The 17,831-nt window shown below is 40.4% G+C and overlaps 1 protein-coding gene across 1 annotated transcript; it reads left to right on the forward strand.

Moving 5' to 3' along the window:
- Positions 1 to 5,461: 5,461 nt before the first annotated feature.
- LOC311262786 (sorting nexin-4-like) lies at positions 5,462 to 15,892 on the forward strand. Its single transcript, XM_084362498.1, has 14 exons — positions 5,462 to 5,589; positions 6,330 to 6,454; positions 7,724 to 7,865; positions 8,070 to 8,219; positions 9,587 to 9,634; positions 9,790 to 9,845; positions 10,110 to 10,182; positions 10,678 to 10,739; positions 11,166 to 11,231; positions 11,403 to 11,492; positions 12,743 to 12,842; positions 12,974 to 13,119; positions 13,445 to 13,559; positions 13,692 to 15,892. The coding sequence occupies exons 1-14, from the start codon at positions 5,497 to 5,499 to the stop codon at positions 13,737 to 13,739; spliced, it is 1,314 nt and encodes a 437-aa protein (XP_084218624.1). The 5' UTR covers positions 5,462 to 5,496; the 3' UTR covers positions 13,740 to 15,892.
- Positions 15,893 to 17,831: the final 1,939 nt, after the last annotated feature.

Genomic DNA, 17,831 nt, shown 5'->3' on the forward strand with positions numbered 1-17,831 from the left:
GTCTGTCCCGCCCCCCGGGTCCGCCCACCTCTTTGACGGAACATTCCAGTGGTCTAAGCATTTTAAGCTGGAGAGTATTACAACTGAGTCTAATATGCCACAGAATGAAAGAAATGAAGGAGGAGGGAGAAAAAAAAGCGGGCAGAGCGAGAGAGAGGGAGAGTGAGAGAATTTGGTGAAAGACAGGACTTGGGAAGAAAAAAAAAAGGGATGGAGATGGAGGAAGAAATGAAAGAGGGGGAAAAAGGGTGAAAAACACAGTTTTCTTGTTGCATGACAGATTCCCTCCCAGCCAACCAAGGCTTGTCCTTTAATACCCAGAAGCCTTCATGTGGCTTCTCAACGATTGCACATGGGGTAAAGCTGACCACATCGCTGCCACGCTGCTTATTATACTGCATTGCTCACACTCTGCATGTGTGTTGGCATGTGTGTGTGTGTGTGTGTGAGAGTGCCCATGTACTTCAGAAGCACACACATGCAAGTGTGCAAGCTTGTTGGACAGCAGCATCAGTCATGCAGAGAAGCGTTCAATGAGACTTGCATGTCTTAATTTGTCAACACTCTGGTGATGGATGGGAGAGAAAACCGAAAAAATTTAAAAGTGAGGAGAAACGGGAAAGATGAGACGCAAACGAAGATAATAAATTTCAGTATTACAAATATTTCTACAGAAGTAACACAATTAAAAAGATGTATGAGTTTCAAAGGTGCATCTATGAGTAATGTTTTGTCTTAGTCTTCTAATTTGCATCTCACACATTTGTGTGAGTTATCAAAAGTTATCAAATATTAATTTGATAGCCTCCAATTTGTTCATTGATCTGGATGTTGGTGGAGGTTAAAATGAGGTTTGTTTATGTAAAAGTCTTAAACTCAATTTAAAGGTGCACTGTGTAGTTTGGGGGAGAATTATAAGTAAGTGGAGAAAAATCTTTGTCTGATTTTCATGCCGAAGCAAACTAAATAAACAAACTATCTTTGTTTTTGTAATTGAATAAACAAACTGTTTTTTAAAGGACAACACAGTTTTACTTTGTTTATATGTGGCGGACTCTGCCACCTCTCTAGCTTCAAACTGTTTTCTGTCGAACTTATTTTCCTCTGAGAACAGCTTGTTTATTCAGCTAAGGAAAAAGTAAATATTTCTGAGTTTGTATTATTACCTCATTAATATTGTAAAGATTAAAATTCCTTGAATTGCTTCTGCAAAACTGTATAGTGCACCTTTAATTGTAGGAGGTCCCAAGTGCAGATGACCAAGAAAAAAACCTGAGTGTGTCTGTATTTACAATCAATGGGAAAACTGATGATGAACATTTTCATAACAAGGTAAAAATAAACAATATAATGAGGTACCATGGTATTCATGCAGATGCATATGGTTCACCCACACAAATACAGGCCCACTGAACACACTGCATGAGTTTTTCCACCACTGTCAAAGGCAAGAATAGATGGATGAAGGAGAGGAAAATGAAGGACGGAGGCTACGACATGAAGCAAACCATGTGTTCCTTTCTACTGACCGCAGGGACTTCCTCTTTATGACCTTCGTGACCAGCCTTGTATACAGCACAGACACACATACACACATACACACGCACACAAAGTGCAACTCTCAGAAACGTCCTATGAACCAGATATCTGATAAAAAAAATCTCATATTTGAACGTTTCTAAAGCAATGATGACATTATTTTAGAATTATTCGAAACATTTACATAAAAAATAAAAAAAGTAAAGTCATGAATAAAGTTGGCAGGTTTTGATTCACTATCAACGCAACTCCACTGCAATCTTCCAGAGGCGACATAGTAGTCCTGACACGATTAAAGCCCGCTGACACAACAACACTTGAGGATACAGCCTTGATGCTACCGTTCTGAATAACTCTCAACCAATTTCAAGCCTTCTGTTTTGTAGGTAACATCACTGAAGTTGTTTTTATATATATATATATATATAAATAATGTTTTGTTCTGTTTTATTTAATTTCTCTAATGTTGAAATTCTTCTGATGTCTTTAAATCAGGATTTCCGCCCCTTCATAGCACTGAGACTGCACTCATACCACCCCACACCCCTGTCCACTTCAGTGGAGCTGAAGTGGAGCAGATGAACAGTTTTAGGTTCCTGGGAGTCAACATCTCAGTGAACCAATCACGGTCATCGCACGTCACCTCCCTGGACAAAAAAGCAAAGAGAAGGCTCTACATCTTTAGGAAACGTAACCCTCACCCTGATTCTGTCTGCCAAAACATACAGAAGTATCTGCCACCACCAGACTATGAAGCAGGTTCTTTCCTCAGGCTACAGACTCTTAACGCATCCGCCACACTCCACCATAAAAAATATACCGTATACATTTTTTTATGTGTGACAATAAGAGACTACAACTTGCATTTCATTATACAACCTTGCTGTGCTGTAGAATGACAGGTAAATTAACCTTTGAACCTCAAAATGTGTTAATGAACATACATAAAGGGGAGCAGATTTAGAGCAGGGAGTGAAATTTGGACACAATGATAAAAAAGAATGGCTCTCACCAGGTATGACTTGGTGACAGATCATTCACAAACATAACATCTTTAACAGAAGAGATAGTTAATCAATTATGCTGAATTCCACATAGCTGCGTTAGTTTTAAGCCTTGTCATGGTGTACTTGAATAACTCTGTTCTATTACAGTAACACCTGCTATGACATGCCACAGTGTCCTCTGTGAAAGAGACCTATAATACTCAATCATACTTATATTACAGCCCCCCCAAACCTTTCACGTTGTGCTGATGATTACTGATGTATTATGTTATGTACTGATTCTGACTGCACAACAGGTTGTTCAACATTTTTGGATGTTTGCTACCCTCTGCTGTTTGACAGTTAAATTTCAACAGCCAGAGTAATCCTTTTTCTCCATCTAATGAATGTAGAAAGGAAATAGGTGATTATAACTATTGAACAGCAGATGATAGCCAAATATAATCCAGTGAACAAAAAGATTTTTCTAGATTTTTCTTCTAGATCGATTTGATTTTTAAAATAGCTTTTTTGCAATTTACAATGTCCAGTTGATCAGTGTTATCAAACCTCATGATTATTATTCTTGTTTGTCTCCAGGGTTTTTTACATTAATATCACTACTTATTATACAAAACACACGTCCGTCTAAAATTATGGTCACTCAGAAGCTTTAGGTCAGAACTTCCAAATATAGACAAGACAGGAAGAAACACACACACCCACACACACATGCGCGGACTGAATACTATAGTAGCTCAGTGTTCAGGAGTGTTTGTCAGAGGGCTCTGAAAAGTTGTCAAATGGCTGATTACAGTCAACCAAACAGGGCTATAGGTGTGTGTGTGTGTTTGTGTGTGTTTGTGTGTGTGTGCATATGTGTTTGTCTGCGTGCCCGTGTGTGCGGACAGGAAGTGGTGGTGGCTGGTTTGAGGTCAGTGGCAGGAAAGAATGGTAGCTATGCTGTTGCTGTGACTACGGCTGGTCACAGCGCAGGCTTTGGGTTTCCTGACACGCTGCAGCCTGAAACCGCATCCATCCATGCATCCATCCATCCATGCATCCATCCATCCATGCATCCATCCATCCATCCATCCATCCATCCATCCATACCTATGTGTCACTGAACATTTACAATCAGTCATCGTGTTGATCATCTCCCCTTTATAGCTTTTCTGCCATTGCCTTTTTCTTTCTCTTTCTATTTTTCATCCACCCTGCGTCCCACAACACCCCAACAGCCCACTCCATGCCCAGTGGCATCTATATAAAATGCTTCCTTACTAAATGCTGCTCCACCCTTCTCTTTAAACATTAAACGCTGCACAACAGCGTGACCACAGGAACTAAAAGGCCGTGTTTCTGTGCTGTTTACTAGCCTGAGGCGCACCGCATCCCTCTCATTCACATCTGGAACCGCAGCCATCTACAACCAATGAGAGGGGCACCAAATTATATCACCACAGTGAGGATATTCATCACCTATGGCACCTTTTTAAGAATTTCATTAACAAACAGCATGAAAACAACAATTTATGTCATGTCTTAAACGTATTGTGTAAGGTCTGATACCTTTGATAGGACAAAACCCTAATAATCCTCATTTAGAGGGCATCTAACAGCATTGTCGAGCACCAATCTAGGATCACTATTAAGGATGGGTAATTGTCTACACACAACCATCATATTGTCTCCTGTGTAACTACTTAGTAATGATTCAGTAGGGGAAACACTTGGGATTCTGCAAACAGAATTAATTGCCAATGGGCATTTTCCAAGTATTCAAGTCCCATTATGATGTCCAAAGTTGCCAAAAATAAGAAATCCCATAATACGACCAAAAGCATGGGCACTGGGGACAAAACGGAAAACAACAAATCCCAAACCAATATCCCACCACTAGATGTCAGCCTTGCAGAAGGAAGGCGTCACTGGAAGCTGCAAATGATGCCAGAAGAGGATAATGGGTTCACCAATCCAGCACAGCTGCATGGAAACTGTCAGAAACTATCAATTGAACGGCTTCAACCAGCTTGAACCATCATCATGTTGGCTCATGTGATGCATTTTGTAAAACCTGCACATTAACACAAGCGAATAACATGTTGCTGAAGAGAAAATCTTTATATGGTCACTTGCAATGTTACAGGTCATTGTCTACTCAACCTCATGCTGAAGGAAAGTCAGGTGAAGTTTTGTAGTCTACAAAACATTCACCTCAACAGCTGAACTAGACGATTTGTTTTAAAACATTAAAAACACAAATGAAAAATGTGGGATCTTTGAGGTGTATGGAGCCATTTAATTTTTTTGCTTGTTTGTTTTTGTTATTTTTTCCTTTTTAAAACAAGTCCCCATCTACTTCAGTTGTTCAGGCGAATGCTGCAATGTGATTTTGCTTTGTAGCTCCAGAAATGTTTTGTGGTTTGTTTTTTACTCTTGCGCACGATTATTTGTTTATTTATTAATGGTGCACTATGTAGTTTTGCGGATTTACCTAAACAATCCAAATAAACAAACTCTCTTTGTTTTCATCACTGAATAAACTGAATAAACAACCTGACCTTACTTTTACTTTGTTTATATGTGGCGGACCCTGCCACATTTCTAGCTTCAAACAGTGTTCTGGGGAGCTTATTTTCCTCTGAGAACAGCTTCTTTATTCATTAATAGAAAAATACGTATTTCTGAGTTGTATTTTTTCTACTGTATTATCTCCAAAACTACACAGTGCCCCTTTAATTAATTAATTTATCTTATTTTGTTTTATTGTGTTCATTTTCCAGTCATCAATGACCTAATAATAATGTGATAATTTAGTTTATTTAATACATTTGATTAATTTATTAAATTAAACATTATAATGCTCAGAGAGCCCCAGGCCTCAGCTTGGACCGCGCATGCGCACATCAGAGGAAACAGTCCACTCTGCCAGCTCAGCTGACAACAGCAGCACCTCGGCAGCCAGGGGATGATGGCAGACTCTGCAAGTAGCGAAGAAGTAGCTGTGATCGGTAACACCGATATCACTTCAGTGGAATCTGAAAACAACCTCATAAACACGGTCGTACTTCTTTTATTCTCTATCACAAACATGTTTGGGGTTTAAAAGCCTGCATCCACCGGTCAAAACTTTCCCAAACAGGCCTAATGTAGTGTTAGCTAGGTGGAGTTTGTGTCACCGGGAGCAACGGACACTTTCCACTCACCTTTTCAAAAAGCTTTTCGGGATATTAACGGGCTTTAAAGCTGAATTTAGTTATTTGCGCCGCGTGGTAACGTTAAAGTTATAATGTCAGCGAAAGTTGCTTTTGCTAACAGTGGTTCGGAGCTAACTTCACTTCGTAAACTTTCCTCTTGATGTTAGCATGCTAGCTAGCAGGTCTCAACGCTCAGCCTAAAGTTTTGTTTAGCTCGTTTAAATCACAGTCCTCCCTGCGTCCGACAGGTCCAGTCTAAACTGACCATGAGTAAAAGACCATTTTCGTGTTTTTAGTACTTCTTCTGTGGTATTACTGTCATGTCTTGTGACTTGCACACTGCTGCCATGACCCTGTGTAATCTTCAGTAGCCAAACAGCTGCTTGTGCCTCTGTTTTCATCTGGTTTCATGCTTGTCTGTCTGATTAGACTGGAATGTTAGCACGACTTTATCTCTGAGTCCCTGAGACCCTCACTCTTTCTCTGAACTCATCTGTCTGCTCACCTGGTGTTTTATTACTTTGTTGCTCCCTGTTATGTTTGTCACATGTCCTTTACTTTCCCTTTCAATAATTGTCTTTTTTTCCCCTTCTTGTCTGTGTAGATGGTGGAGAGAGGGACAGCTCTGCTGAGAAAAATGGAAATAAATGTGGCGGAGGCAGAGAAGAGGACGGGGAAGAACACGGTTAACATGCAGGAAACCTATACAGTCTACCTCATAGAAATACGGTAGGTGGGGCGCTGGGAATCTGTTTTTTGCTGACATTTATTGGCCTTTTGTTGTTTTTGATTGACGCATTAGTGTTACCGCACGGGCAAACAACTGCAAATGGTGGTGCAGAAAAACCGCAGTGACAGGAAGAGTACCACTTCACCTACACTTCTTCAATATCAAAAGCACACAGGACATATTTACCTGCTACAACATCATTGTCTTGTAATGTCTTCACCTTGTGAGTCTGTGTCATCATGGCAAAATGTGGTCTTGGAGACACCTTTTGTAGCAGTGACTACCACAGAAGAAGTTGAGTGTTTTGGCAGGTGTTTATATGTTACCATTTTTGTCAGTGTGATAGCTTCATAAGATAGTCACTAAACTTTACAGGTGTGCAGCTGAGAGCGAAATGAAGGCCCGCATTTGTTTTGATGCGGCCACGAAACTTTAAAGAGGCGTAGTGAAGTTCAAAAAAAGAAGGCAGAGTTTGAAGATGAGTGTGGCCCGACCCATCAGTACAATTGTGGCAGGTGTGATCACTCGCAAGATGCTCTCTAGTTGCTTTCTTGTTCACAGTTTCTTTTCATCGTGTCCCTAGAGCAGTGAAGCTGAGTGCTTCCTGTAAGGGATGTAGGTTGGCAGCCCAACAGGCCTGGGAGTCTCTGGGTATCTTGATGGGATTCTACAGAGGTGTTAAAACTGAGCACTAAACTAATAGCCAGCATTCTCATCTTGATAGTATTTTTTATTTGCCTATATTTATTTTATTTTTTTTAGATTTGCTTTTTTAATTTGTTTTAGTGAAACAAGATCAAGAAGCAGAATCACTTGCAGTGACTGTGGTTTGTCCTGTTACTGTTTAATGCTGTGTTTTTTTTGTATGTGCGTCTGGCTGGTGCCGATGTAATTTGGTAGTATACTAGTTTGGATCGTTTTCGAAAGGCAACGTCATTAACAACAAGCCTCCTCCACGCACCTGCTGTGAAGCGGAATGGCAGCTGGAAAAAACTCTGATTACCTCTCTACCTTGTTCGACCCCCTACAAGGATGTAACTTCATTACTACGACGGAGACGATTACTATTCAGATGACACTTAAAGAACTCTCTCGTTTAAATGATAATCACAAAGCCTGTGACGAGATTACTGTCACCTGCCCTACTCAGAAAACTCCTTTATCAAAGTCAGACTCAGATGCGATAGGTGCAAGGTGCTTTTTCAAATGTCTGTCACTTCTATGATAAGATCTAAAAATACAGTTTATTCCCATTTGTCTGTCTGCAGACCAGCTGAAACTGTCCCAGAGGGCGGTACACCTGCCACGCCTGACACTTTGTGGAGACGCTACAGTGAGTTTGAGCTGCTCAGAACGTACCTCCTGGTCACCTACCCCTACATCATCATCCCTCCACTACCAGAGAAAAGGGTGAGTGACACATACAATCAGATCAAGATTCATTACATGTAATTGATTTGCTGATTACAACTGCTTGAAAGGTTGTGATAGAACTGCTTCATCTTTAATTAGTTAATGACAATTCATCTTTCTTAGTTTGCTCCCAGTTTCCTCCTGGTTGTAGAATACACCCTCATCTTTTCTCTTTTACTCCTTGAATTGTGTCTCTTATAGGCAGAGTTCGTGTGGCACAAGCTGTCAGCAGACAACCTTGACCCAGACTTTGTTGAGCGACGGAGAGTCGGCCTGGAAAACTTCCTGCTGCGCGTTGCATCACATCCCGTCCTCTCCAATGACAAAATCTTCTTCCTCTTTCTGACAGAGGTTAGTGCTCGAGCTTGTTCCACACAATGAAGTCCTCTGCCAGTACATATGCTGACATACATGCCCTCAAACCCTCACAGTCTAACAGACTTCAGACTGACAGCACTTTGATAGCACCATGGCAAAACAATGCATGAGGCTGTGCCGGTGGGCGAATACAGACAAAGAGTAAGAACTCCAGTCAGAGGGCATATCGCGCTGCTGTGGAAAAAATAGAGGCTGAACCGGTTTTTTGTAGGAGCCCTCTACAATGACACCCCTGTCGTATCAACATAGTGATCTCATTGATATGAATGATAGAGCCTTTAAATGAACTCATACTAGGTAGAATAAATAATTCTAATTTGCTGTTTATCCGCAAGTATGGAGGTGAAAATAACAGCTGGTGTGATTAACTTCCCCTAGTTGAAAAATGAGTCCTTTCGTGCATAGTCTCGTCATTTGATACACCTTAGTCTAACCAACTTGGCTGTTGGCTGACTGGCTCATGTAACATGTTCCTCCTTTCCGCTATCTGCATGTTACTGAAAAATCCCCGTCGCTAAGGGGAAACAACAACAGCAACCTCCGAGCTAGTAACCTACATGCTGAAAATGGCAAGTTACCCAAACCTGGTCGTTAATGGTACAAACCTAAATGAAGTAGCTGCTGTTACCTTTTCTTGTGTGGGGATTTCGCCATTTTTAATGCCAGGGCTCGCCTCCCCATGTGCAAAACAAGTTTTCCTTGATGCTATTTTTCAGGGGCACCATCGTTACATTCTGGGCTTAGTGTCGCCCAAGATGACTGCGATTGGTTTAAAGGGGCAACATGTAAGGATTTAAATTGAAAGCGTTCAGAAATTAACTAAAACATCAACAGAAAGTGAATAAATGGCAGTTTTGACATTATGATGCTCCCGTGATAGCGGTGTAAACACCACTCCCCTGGTCCCAGAATTCCCAGTCTGATTCGCTAGCTGCAGGGCTAACTGAGCTAATTAGCTAAGGCAGCTACAGTTGGCAGCGGTTAGCGGTTACTCTGGTGATATACTGCCTAGATATGTTTTGAGTACGATTTTGACAGGTGGCCAATTGTTACATATTGCTCCTTTTTTAAAGAAGTACAGACAAGCAGAAGTGTTTTTTTCCCCCAATACCAGAATGATAATTGGTGCAGCCAGACCTTTCTCTGGCACTGATGTAGTGCTGTGGAGTCGAGATACACCTTTTAAATTGAATTCCCGGATTTATATTTTATTGTCTCCCTCTAGCCTGTAGCAACATGCAGCCTCCTGTGGTGTTTTGTTGTAGTGCTGTAGTCTGCTGGAAAGACATTTTTAAACACAGTCTGGTTGATAATCCTGTCTGTCATCTGTCAATCCTCAGGAAAAGGGATGGAGGGAGGCCGTTTTGGACACAGGTTTTCAAGACAAGGTATACAGTTAGTGCACACTTCAACATCCATCAAGTTCTTCTTGCTGAGGAACCTGACCGAAGATTTTCTTTCTTAACTAATGTCTTTCTTTTCATAAATTCTCATTTATCAAATCAAAACCCTCTTTAACATGTGTAATTTTGTTCCCTACCAGGTCGACTCCAGATTAAAGTCTCTTAGTGCCATGTTCAGAGTCAAGAACCCTGACAAGTAGGTTAAAAACAGACCGTTGGGTTTGCCTTTTCGTTTGCCAGTACAACATTTTGCTTGGATTTATACAAAGTGGGAGATTAAGTCAGATCACTGAATAGTTTCTCAAGAGTCTTTGATGAGAAGACTGGATTAAATATGAATGATCCCTGTGGCACAACAGTTAGTTAGAGGTATGATAATTAGAGTTTCTGCAGGGCAACACAAATAGACAGATTAAGTTAAACACTGTTTGATTTATGATCCATTTGTTGTGTTCTCCAGGCGATTCACAGCACTGAAACAGTACAGTGATGAACTGAACACTGTCATCTCTCAGTTACTCAGGGTGCGGGCGGTGAGTTTTGGCATGAGCACAGACACACACACACACACCTATATTTAACTGTCTGCTTAGGTTTGGATTTAGTTTTTTGCAGACTGTTTTGTGTAACATTGGTATTTCACCCACATTTAGTTTGCCAACCCCTGAGGAAATTATCAGCGTATTTAGCTTGGCAGATTTTTGTCTTTCCTCATCAGTTACTTCAACTTCTGTATCTGCCATTTTGTCTTGTGCAAGTAGTACACAGATAGCTTGTGTTAGCTCTTGTACTGTGAGTGCTACCTACATTTATTCATGAGCCGTTACTGTTTGACTTTTCTGGCTATCCATAACAGCTGCTTCAGGCTGTACCGTGTTGATTTCCAGTGTGATCGTCAGCACATGCTACAGTAATTTATATCAATGTTGATGGCAAACATACAGTATTGACTAAAGAGTTTTAAATGGGTAATCATCTGAAGTGGAATAGTGTGTTCTTAATGACTGATTTGATTGTCTTTATTCTAGAAAGTAGCAGACAGGCTGTATGGAGTTTACAAGGTCCACGGTAACTACGGCAGAGTCTTTAGGTGAGAAACAGCTGTTCTGTTGTTACTGCATTTCTACATTGATAAAATCTGTCAGCCAATCAGAGTGATTACTCTTACCAACGGGCTCTCAGACGGGCCATAAGTTAAAATTAAAACATTTGGTGCATAGGCTGTCTACATGTAGTATGTCTTCAGTTTTAAAAGGGGACAATAGGACAATTCCTTTATTCATGGAGACGCCGTGTTTCATCTTCACCATTCCATTTTGTTTTTCTGTCATTTTTGACCTGCGGTCGGGAAATTCTGTTTTTGATTAGTGTTATGTAGCTAATAAAAAACAGTGATCAGAAATGTTTGAAGCCTCTAGAGTTGTGCTCTATTAATTTATGAGAAAAATGTTGCACAGGCTTTATGGCTACAAGTACTGACCAGATAGATGGTGGTGTTTCTGAATTGTGTCTCCAGTGAGTGGAGCGCGATAGAAAAAGAGATGGGGGATGGTCTACAGAGTGCCGGCCACCACATGGACACGTAAGTAGTGGATTAAAACCAGTGTGCCCTCTCAATTACCCCAACTTACACTTAAATGTGTTTATATAAACACTAATAGACCAATAATTTAACTTCTAACTCAGACACATTGTCATATGTAAGTCTTTTTTTTTTCTCTCTTCATAAATGCCACTGTGTGTATGTGCACAGGTATGCTGCATCAATAGATGACATTCTGGAGGAAGAGGAGCACTACGCAGATCAGCTGAAAGAGTACCTTTTCTACACTGAAGCTGTCAGGTGAGTGTTGTGTGTGTATCTCTATGAGGCCAAACAAGAATCTTCCCAGCAATATGAGTGAATTTTGCTCACACGCTTATCAGCATCGGCAGACCATGACAATAGATTGGTTGTAGTCTCTTTATGGCCACATTGCCTTTTGAGGTCAGCAGACTTTATGACCATTTGAATAAATCGTACCATATGTGTTAAGGCGGATTAGACATTGAAGTGTTTGATTAGCTGACTCATTTTCAAGCACAAACAGCAAAACGTTTGACACTTCCAGGTTCTTAAATGTGAGAGTTTGCTGCTTTTCACACAAAACATTTCATGATGTTGCTCTAGTAGGATGTTGTGGTGCACAGTTTTCTGATGTTTTATACATCAAACAGCTAATTTATTAATCTTGACTATAATCTGCAGAATAATTGATAATGCACAGTAAACAATTGTTAATGCAGCCCTAAATATGTACTGTATTATACCAATACATGCCTCCTGCTGGTTCAGCACATTGGTCATTGTTGGTGTCTGGCATCTAATGTGAGTAGTTGTAGAAAGAACCCATCCACACGCCATACTGCTCATATTTTTATGTTTGGTTAAAGCTCTCCTCAGAGCCCGTGTCCACATAGCATTTTTTTCGGGCAGAAAAGCGCTGGCTGTGTGATCAGGAGTGCTGAGATGAAGCGTTTGTGCACTGAGAAAAAAAACGCTCCGCCTCTCTAAAATGTTGAAAGATTTCCAACACGAAGCTCTCAGAGACCGCACATAAAAGGCGGATTGCTTGGAAAAAGGACGCTGGGCGCTGCGCCTTTTCATTGGTCGGCCGACTGCTGCCACAGACGCTTGCTCTTCATTGGGAACAATTGAAAAAAAAGCTGGAGCTCAGAAAAAACGCTATGTGGACACGGGCCCTTAGGTAGGGTTGAGAGTTGTCTGTTAAAAACAACTCACTTGTGTTTCTGGCTCCTGTTGCCTTTGTCCTGTATCTTCATTTAAAACAAACATGCTGTAGCGCTAATGCAAATGCTTCTTTGCATATTTAAAAACCATTATCCTTCAGTAGAGCACATAATGCAGACCTGTAGTTAACAACAATCACTAATGTTAGGGCTCCTTAACTGGATGGAGATCTGCAATATCTTACATTGTTATTAGTAATGGAAAGGTAACCTGACTTAATATTAGTTACGGGATAGGAATGCTCACTTTGGGGTTTAAATGGTAATCACGTTTTTAAAAGTTGTCTGTTTGTGTTAATTAAGGTCAGTATGTAGGAAACACGAGTTGATCCAATATGAGCTGGAGATGGCAGTTCAGGACCTCGCCCATAAGAAACAACAGAAGGAAGAGCTCGTTACCGGGGTAACACACATCTCTCACTTTCAACAGAATTTAAACAATTTTTGTGATCTGATCGAATTAAAAAAAAAAAACTGCGAATCACTGAATTTGTTTGTATGTGTGAATGTATGTGTTTCTGTGTGTGTGCGCAGACAGTGCGTGTCTTCTCTCTGAAGGGGATGACCAGTAAACTGTTCGGCCAGGAGAGCCAGGAGCAGAGGGAGAGCCGGTTGGCAGCCTTGGAGCAGGGTATCCAGGAGGGAGAGGAGACGGTCATGGAGAAGCACACAGAGTGCAAGTAAGCTCAACATCGTCGAGTTAATCTTTAATTTGCATAAGTTTTCCCAGTAGTTAATGGTGGATGGATTTAGTCATTGACCAGGTAGACTAGAGTCAAAACCAGGTACTATGTATGATTAAAAACACATCAGCGGTGTTTTTTGTTTTGATAGAGTATAAAACCCCGCCTGTATCAATAAAGAAAAGCAGGAACTGGCACATACTTCACCAACTGCCACATTGTTTGTTCAGATTCTTCTTCCTCTACAGTGTCTTCTGTTCACTCCCCCGCCCATGCCTGTTCCTCCAATGACATTTGTCTTTGTTTGTGATTGTGTCTTTAGAGAGTTTGTGCGAACAGCCTGGGAAGACATTGAACGTTTCAAAGAGCAGAAGGACAAAGATTTGCGTGAAGCACTAATAAGTTATGCCATTATGCAGATCAGCATGTGTAAGAAGGTATGGAGTTCTGTATGTCTCCTCTTCTGTTCCACATTTTGTTTGTTCTTGTTTACCTCTACTACAAACATGTCTGCCTTTTTGTTTTTGTGACATTAAAAATGGTATTGTATCTTTCCTTCACCGTCTTAGGGAATCCAAGTGTGGTCCAACGCCAAGGAGTGTTTCAACAAAATGTGAGCCACTTTCCAGCCAGTCCAGCTCTCCTGCACCAAAACAGTCAATCAGATTGTTCAGAGCGAGACCATCAGCCGAGGCGAGACGGCCATGAGAGCCGATATGCTGCCTTCACTTTGTTTGCTACGCCGAATCGAAGCTACTTGGAATGATTCTGTCTCCTTCTCTCTCTCTGTCTCTCACATACATGCACACACACACACACCCATTTATTTACACAAAGCCTCCAAGTCATTAAGTGGATCCACACCTTGTAAATCCAAGTGTCTAGTTCATACTATTCTCTTGGCATTCTGCTGATGTGATTTATCATACCGCAGATGATCCAAATTCTTAATGCGGTCTCCTCGTTGGTTGCACAGCTGACAGCGTTTATTTTTCCAGTTAGTACCCTTGTCTTGCGTTATCTCTCACCCTGAAAATAAGGACATTTTGGACATAAGAAGCCGTGCATTTCAATGAATGGTTCATTTGACTTTTTTTTTAGTTACTTGACTCAAAGAAATCAAATCAAACTATGTTTTGAGCTTTTTCTTTGAGATTTCCCACCAAAGCTGTAATTAGTCGTCTGATGATAATATTTTAAAAGGGGGGCAAGAGTGGGAAGAAAATACGACACTTGTCACAAAAAGCACTAGGTAGCAGCATCAAGCTTTTAGGTCTAGTTTTACACTTTTAAACGCAATAACTTGACACTGAACTGAAGGCACCACATAGCATTTTTCTCTGAGTGCAACTGTCCAAATGACGAGCAAGCATCTGCAGCAGCATGCGGCTGCAGAGAGAAAAAGAGCTGCGCCCTTTTTTCAGGGTGCTCTGCCTTTTTTGTGCACCCGCTCCGAGCGCGTCGGATTGAAAAGGGGCTCATCATCCTTTCAACGTATGAGCGCAAGCATCCTCCATCTGGTGCATCATTCAAAAAAAACAAAACAGATTGTATAAAGCAAAAGGGCAGTGTCGATTATGCAGCAGCGGTTGTCAAGATATGCTCCGCCAGTGCTTTTCTGGCTGAAAAAAAACAATAAAACACCCCTGCTATGTTGACACGGCCCTGACACGGGCCTAACTGATAGTTTGCATGGCACTTACGCTAAAATATCTAAAATTTGAAATTGTCTGTCTGCAAGAGAATTTATAAATTATGTCCTCAGGCTTCCCAAATGTAGCAAAACTGCATTTAAATAAAAGGGAAGAAGTTAAAGAATGGAATTGGTTTGAATAAACTGATTCAGCTGGAATTATAGTGAATAAAAAACACCATGTGGAGATCAGTCAGAAACAAGAAATCAGATAATAAGGCAAAGGAAATATGGACCACACTTCAGGAAACCACTACACGTTCACATTTCCATCTTTTCTTTTTCTTTTCTTTTTCGTGCTGAAGTCAGTGTTTATGCTGCCTGTAATCAGCTGACCAAAGTGCTTTTGACCAAGTACTTGTAGAGTACAGATCACATGTGGGGAGCAGAGGACGGGTTGACAAGCTTGAGGTAGTTTTGGTAATTTTCTTCTTTTTTTTTTTTTTTTGGTGCCAAAAGAAGAGAGCCATGAGTAAGGTACAGTCATGAAGGCCTTACAGTTTTTGTTACAGTAGAGCCTTTTTTTCTTTAACTCTTTTACTCTTTGGAAACATGGCGCCCTCACAAACTACCTGATCTACCAAGTGCATCAGTAAGTGTTGTTAAAAGCAACACCCAGAGATCAATAGTCGAGTCTTTTCTTTGCTCTAAAGCTTTATTGCCACTGTCAATGTGCCTCACCCCTTTTTCTGCACTAAATAATTGACCTAAGTTCCAAGAATGCCTCAGGTCAATGTTTACGAAAAATACTGACCAAATAGTGGAAACTTTTTATCTACAGATATGTTAGATCCTCAAAATCGGGCTCAATACTTGTGCCACTACCGCTTCCTCTATGATATCCATCTGAGGAGGATCTTTGGTGCAAAATGAATATAAAATGTAAAAAGTTGTGCAGAGATTATTTCATGTCCTAACCCTACCTTTCCAGAACGAGCGTAATCAATTTACTGGAACAATCCCAAATTGAGGCTTTATGTATGTTTTTATAATAAATGTGTTCAATGAGAAATTGTTTTTATGTTTCTGTAATCAATGTGCTAAGACACTAATAAACATGTTTCTTTTTTAAAACCATTTTCCTTGCATTTTTATAACAAAGGAATCAAAGATGATGCTGAAAATGTGTATAGGACACTGTTGGTTTCACATCAGATTACTTAGTGAAGCTGTTTTCATGTATGCAACTTGGTTACATGGCATTTTGTATAAATCTCATCAGAAACTGGTTTTGAATGAGCACACTGCAAAAGGTCAGACTGGCTTGATTCATCTGTGTCCAAGTGACACACACAGCCTTACCCCTATGCAAATGCTGTCTTTCTTTTCCATGACACACCTGTCGTTATGCTGTATGAAAATCAGATGGGCGTGTTGGTGTGTTTACTATCATGTGATGGTGCTTAGAGTTATCGTTTTGTTTCCTAAAACAAGGGTAATATCAAGTTATTGCCTGCATAGCGGATAAACTGTTTAATGTTTATGGTTTTTCCTTAAACTACTTGTAATCCAATCATCTTGCAATGATGAATAATGTTTAAAGGTGCAATATGTAAGGATAAGCCACCTGTTGAAATTATACTCAAAACAAATAGAGGGCAGCATTTTACTAGTAACTGCTTACAGCTACTGACTGAAGCTGCCATTCACTAGTTAGCTCAGTTAGCTGTGCAGCTAGTGGCCTGGACTGGGAGCACTGGGGAAGTGTTGTTTGCACAGCTGGCACAGGACCTTTGCCCGGGATTGGAAGGGGCATGCTAACTAACAAAACTGTTATTTCTTCACATTCTGTCGATAATTTTAGTTCATTTTTTGGATGTTTTTAAGTAAAATTCTTACATAGGCCTTCTGCACCTTTAAGGTGTCAATGGAAACATTGGATTTGGATGTATGATGTTCATTAACGTGTTTTGTTTAAAGCCATCAAAGAAAATAAAATCATAGGTTATTAAATTGGTGAAAAAAGTATTTAATGTTAGTTAAATGTGCGCTTTATCAGAGGATTTAACCTCTCCCTTTACCATTTTTCAATTATGATGCACATTATGAAATAAAAACCTGAAAGGCGAGTGTAATAATATAGAAATATGAGGGGAAAAAACAAGGACATTGGTGGTTTGGATGCAATTATCTTGAACATCTCAAAATGGCGTTTGAGTATTTGTATCAGGCCCCGAGCCTCTGATTTGCATCGGGATCTGAACGCCTATATGGAAAAGATAGTTTGAAGACCTGTGAGATTATGACTGAATGGCGCCACCTGCTGACCCACAGCAGTAAGAAAAGAAAAATCAATTTGGCAGAGAAGCGTTAACAAAGTGGTGAGGAAAAAAGAAGAGGAATCTGAGCAGAGGGAAAGAAAATGTTCCTTTTTTCAGATCCACCTACTGGTTGGTTTGCATGAGGTCATTTGTGGGTTTCTCAAATGGAAACCTAACATTAATTTAACATTAAAAACAGACCAGAGCCTTAAATTTTCCACATCCAGTAATTCAGTGTACCCTCACAAACCTGATATTTTAATAAATCCAAGCAGACCACAGTCTTATTAGGCTGTAGGAAACCAGTACAGACCACCTAAATCATTGGAAATATATAACTTTATATGGAAATGTTTTATAGGCAGAGGAATGCTGGCATGATATCACCTTTACTAGTCTAATAATCCTTCTTACCTTTACACAAAAGACGGATGGATCTTTAGAGTCATTGAAATGAATGAGACACAATTACCTGGAGTTAAAGGTTCACACATTTCTCTATTGTTTAATCTCATTGTAAGGAGAGAAAAAGCTGCTGTTGCTTTCAAGGACGACGACTTGAATGAAAGAATATGTCTCTTCATAATTAAGCTTTTCTCTCCACACAAAAAGAAAAGACGATGCCAATCCAAATTGTTGGTAACAGTCACAGAATCGGAATGATAATGGTTAGAAAAAAAAAAAAATGCTGATTAGTCGGGGAGGTAATGCCTCCACAGCCCTGCTGTCTGCCTGCCTGCCTGCCTGTATTTGGG

The sequence above is a fragment of the Pagrus pagrus genome (assembly GCF_965226575.1).
Source record: "Pagrus pagrus genome assembly, chromosome: 9".
Classification (NCBI taxonomy): domain Eukaryota; kingdom Metazoa; phylum Chordata; class Actinopteri; order Spariformes; family Sparidae; genus Pagrus; species Pagrus pagrus.

What these genes read in the sequence shown, in the direction of transcription:
- LOC311262786 (XM_084362498.1), top strand. Translation starts at nt 5,497, where the DNA reads ATGATGGCAGACTCTGCAAGTAGCGAAGAAGTAGCTGTGATCGGTAAC. An exon ending in CTCCACTACCAGAGAAAAGG is followed by an intron (nt 7,866 to 8,069) that starts GTGAGTGACACA and finishes TGTCTCTTATAG; the next exon opens with GCAGAGTTCGTGTGGCACAA. An exon ending in TCTTCCTCTTTCTGACAGAG is followed by an intron (nt 8,220 to 9,586) that starts GTTAGTGCTCGA and finishes GTCAATCCTCAG; the next exon opens with GAAAAGGGATGGAGGGAGGC.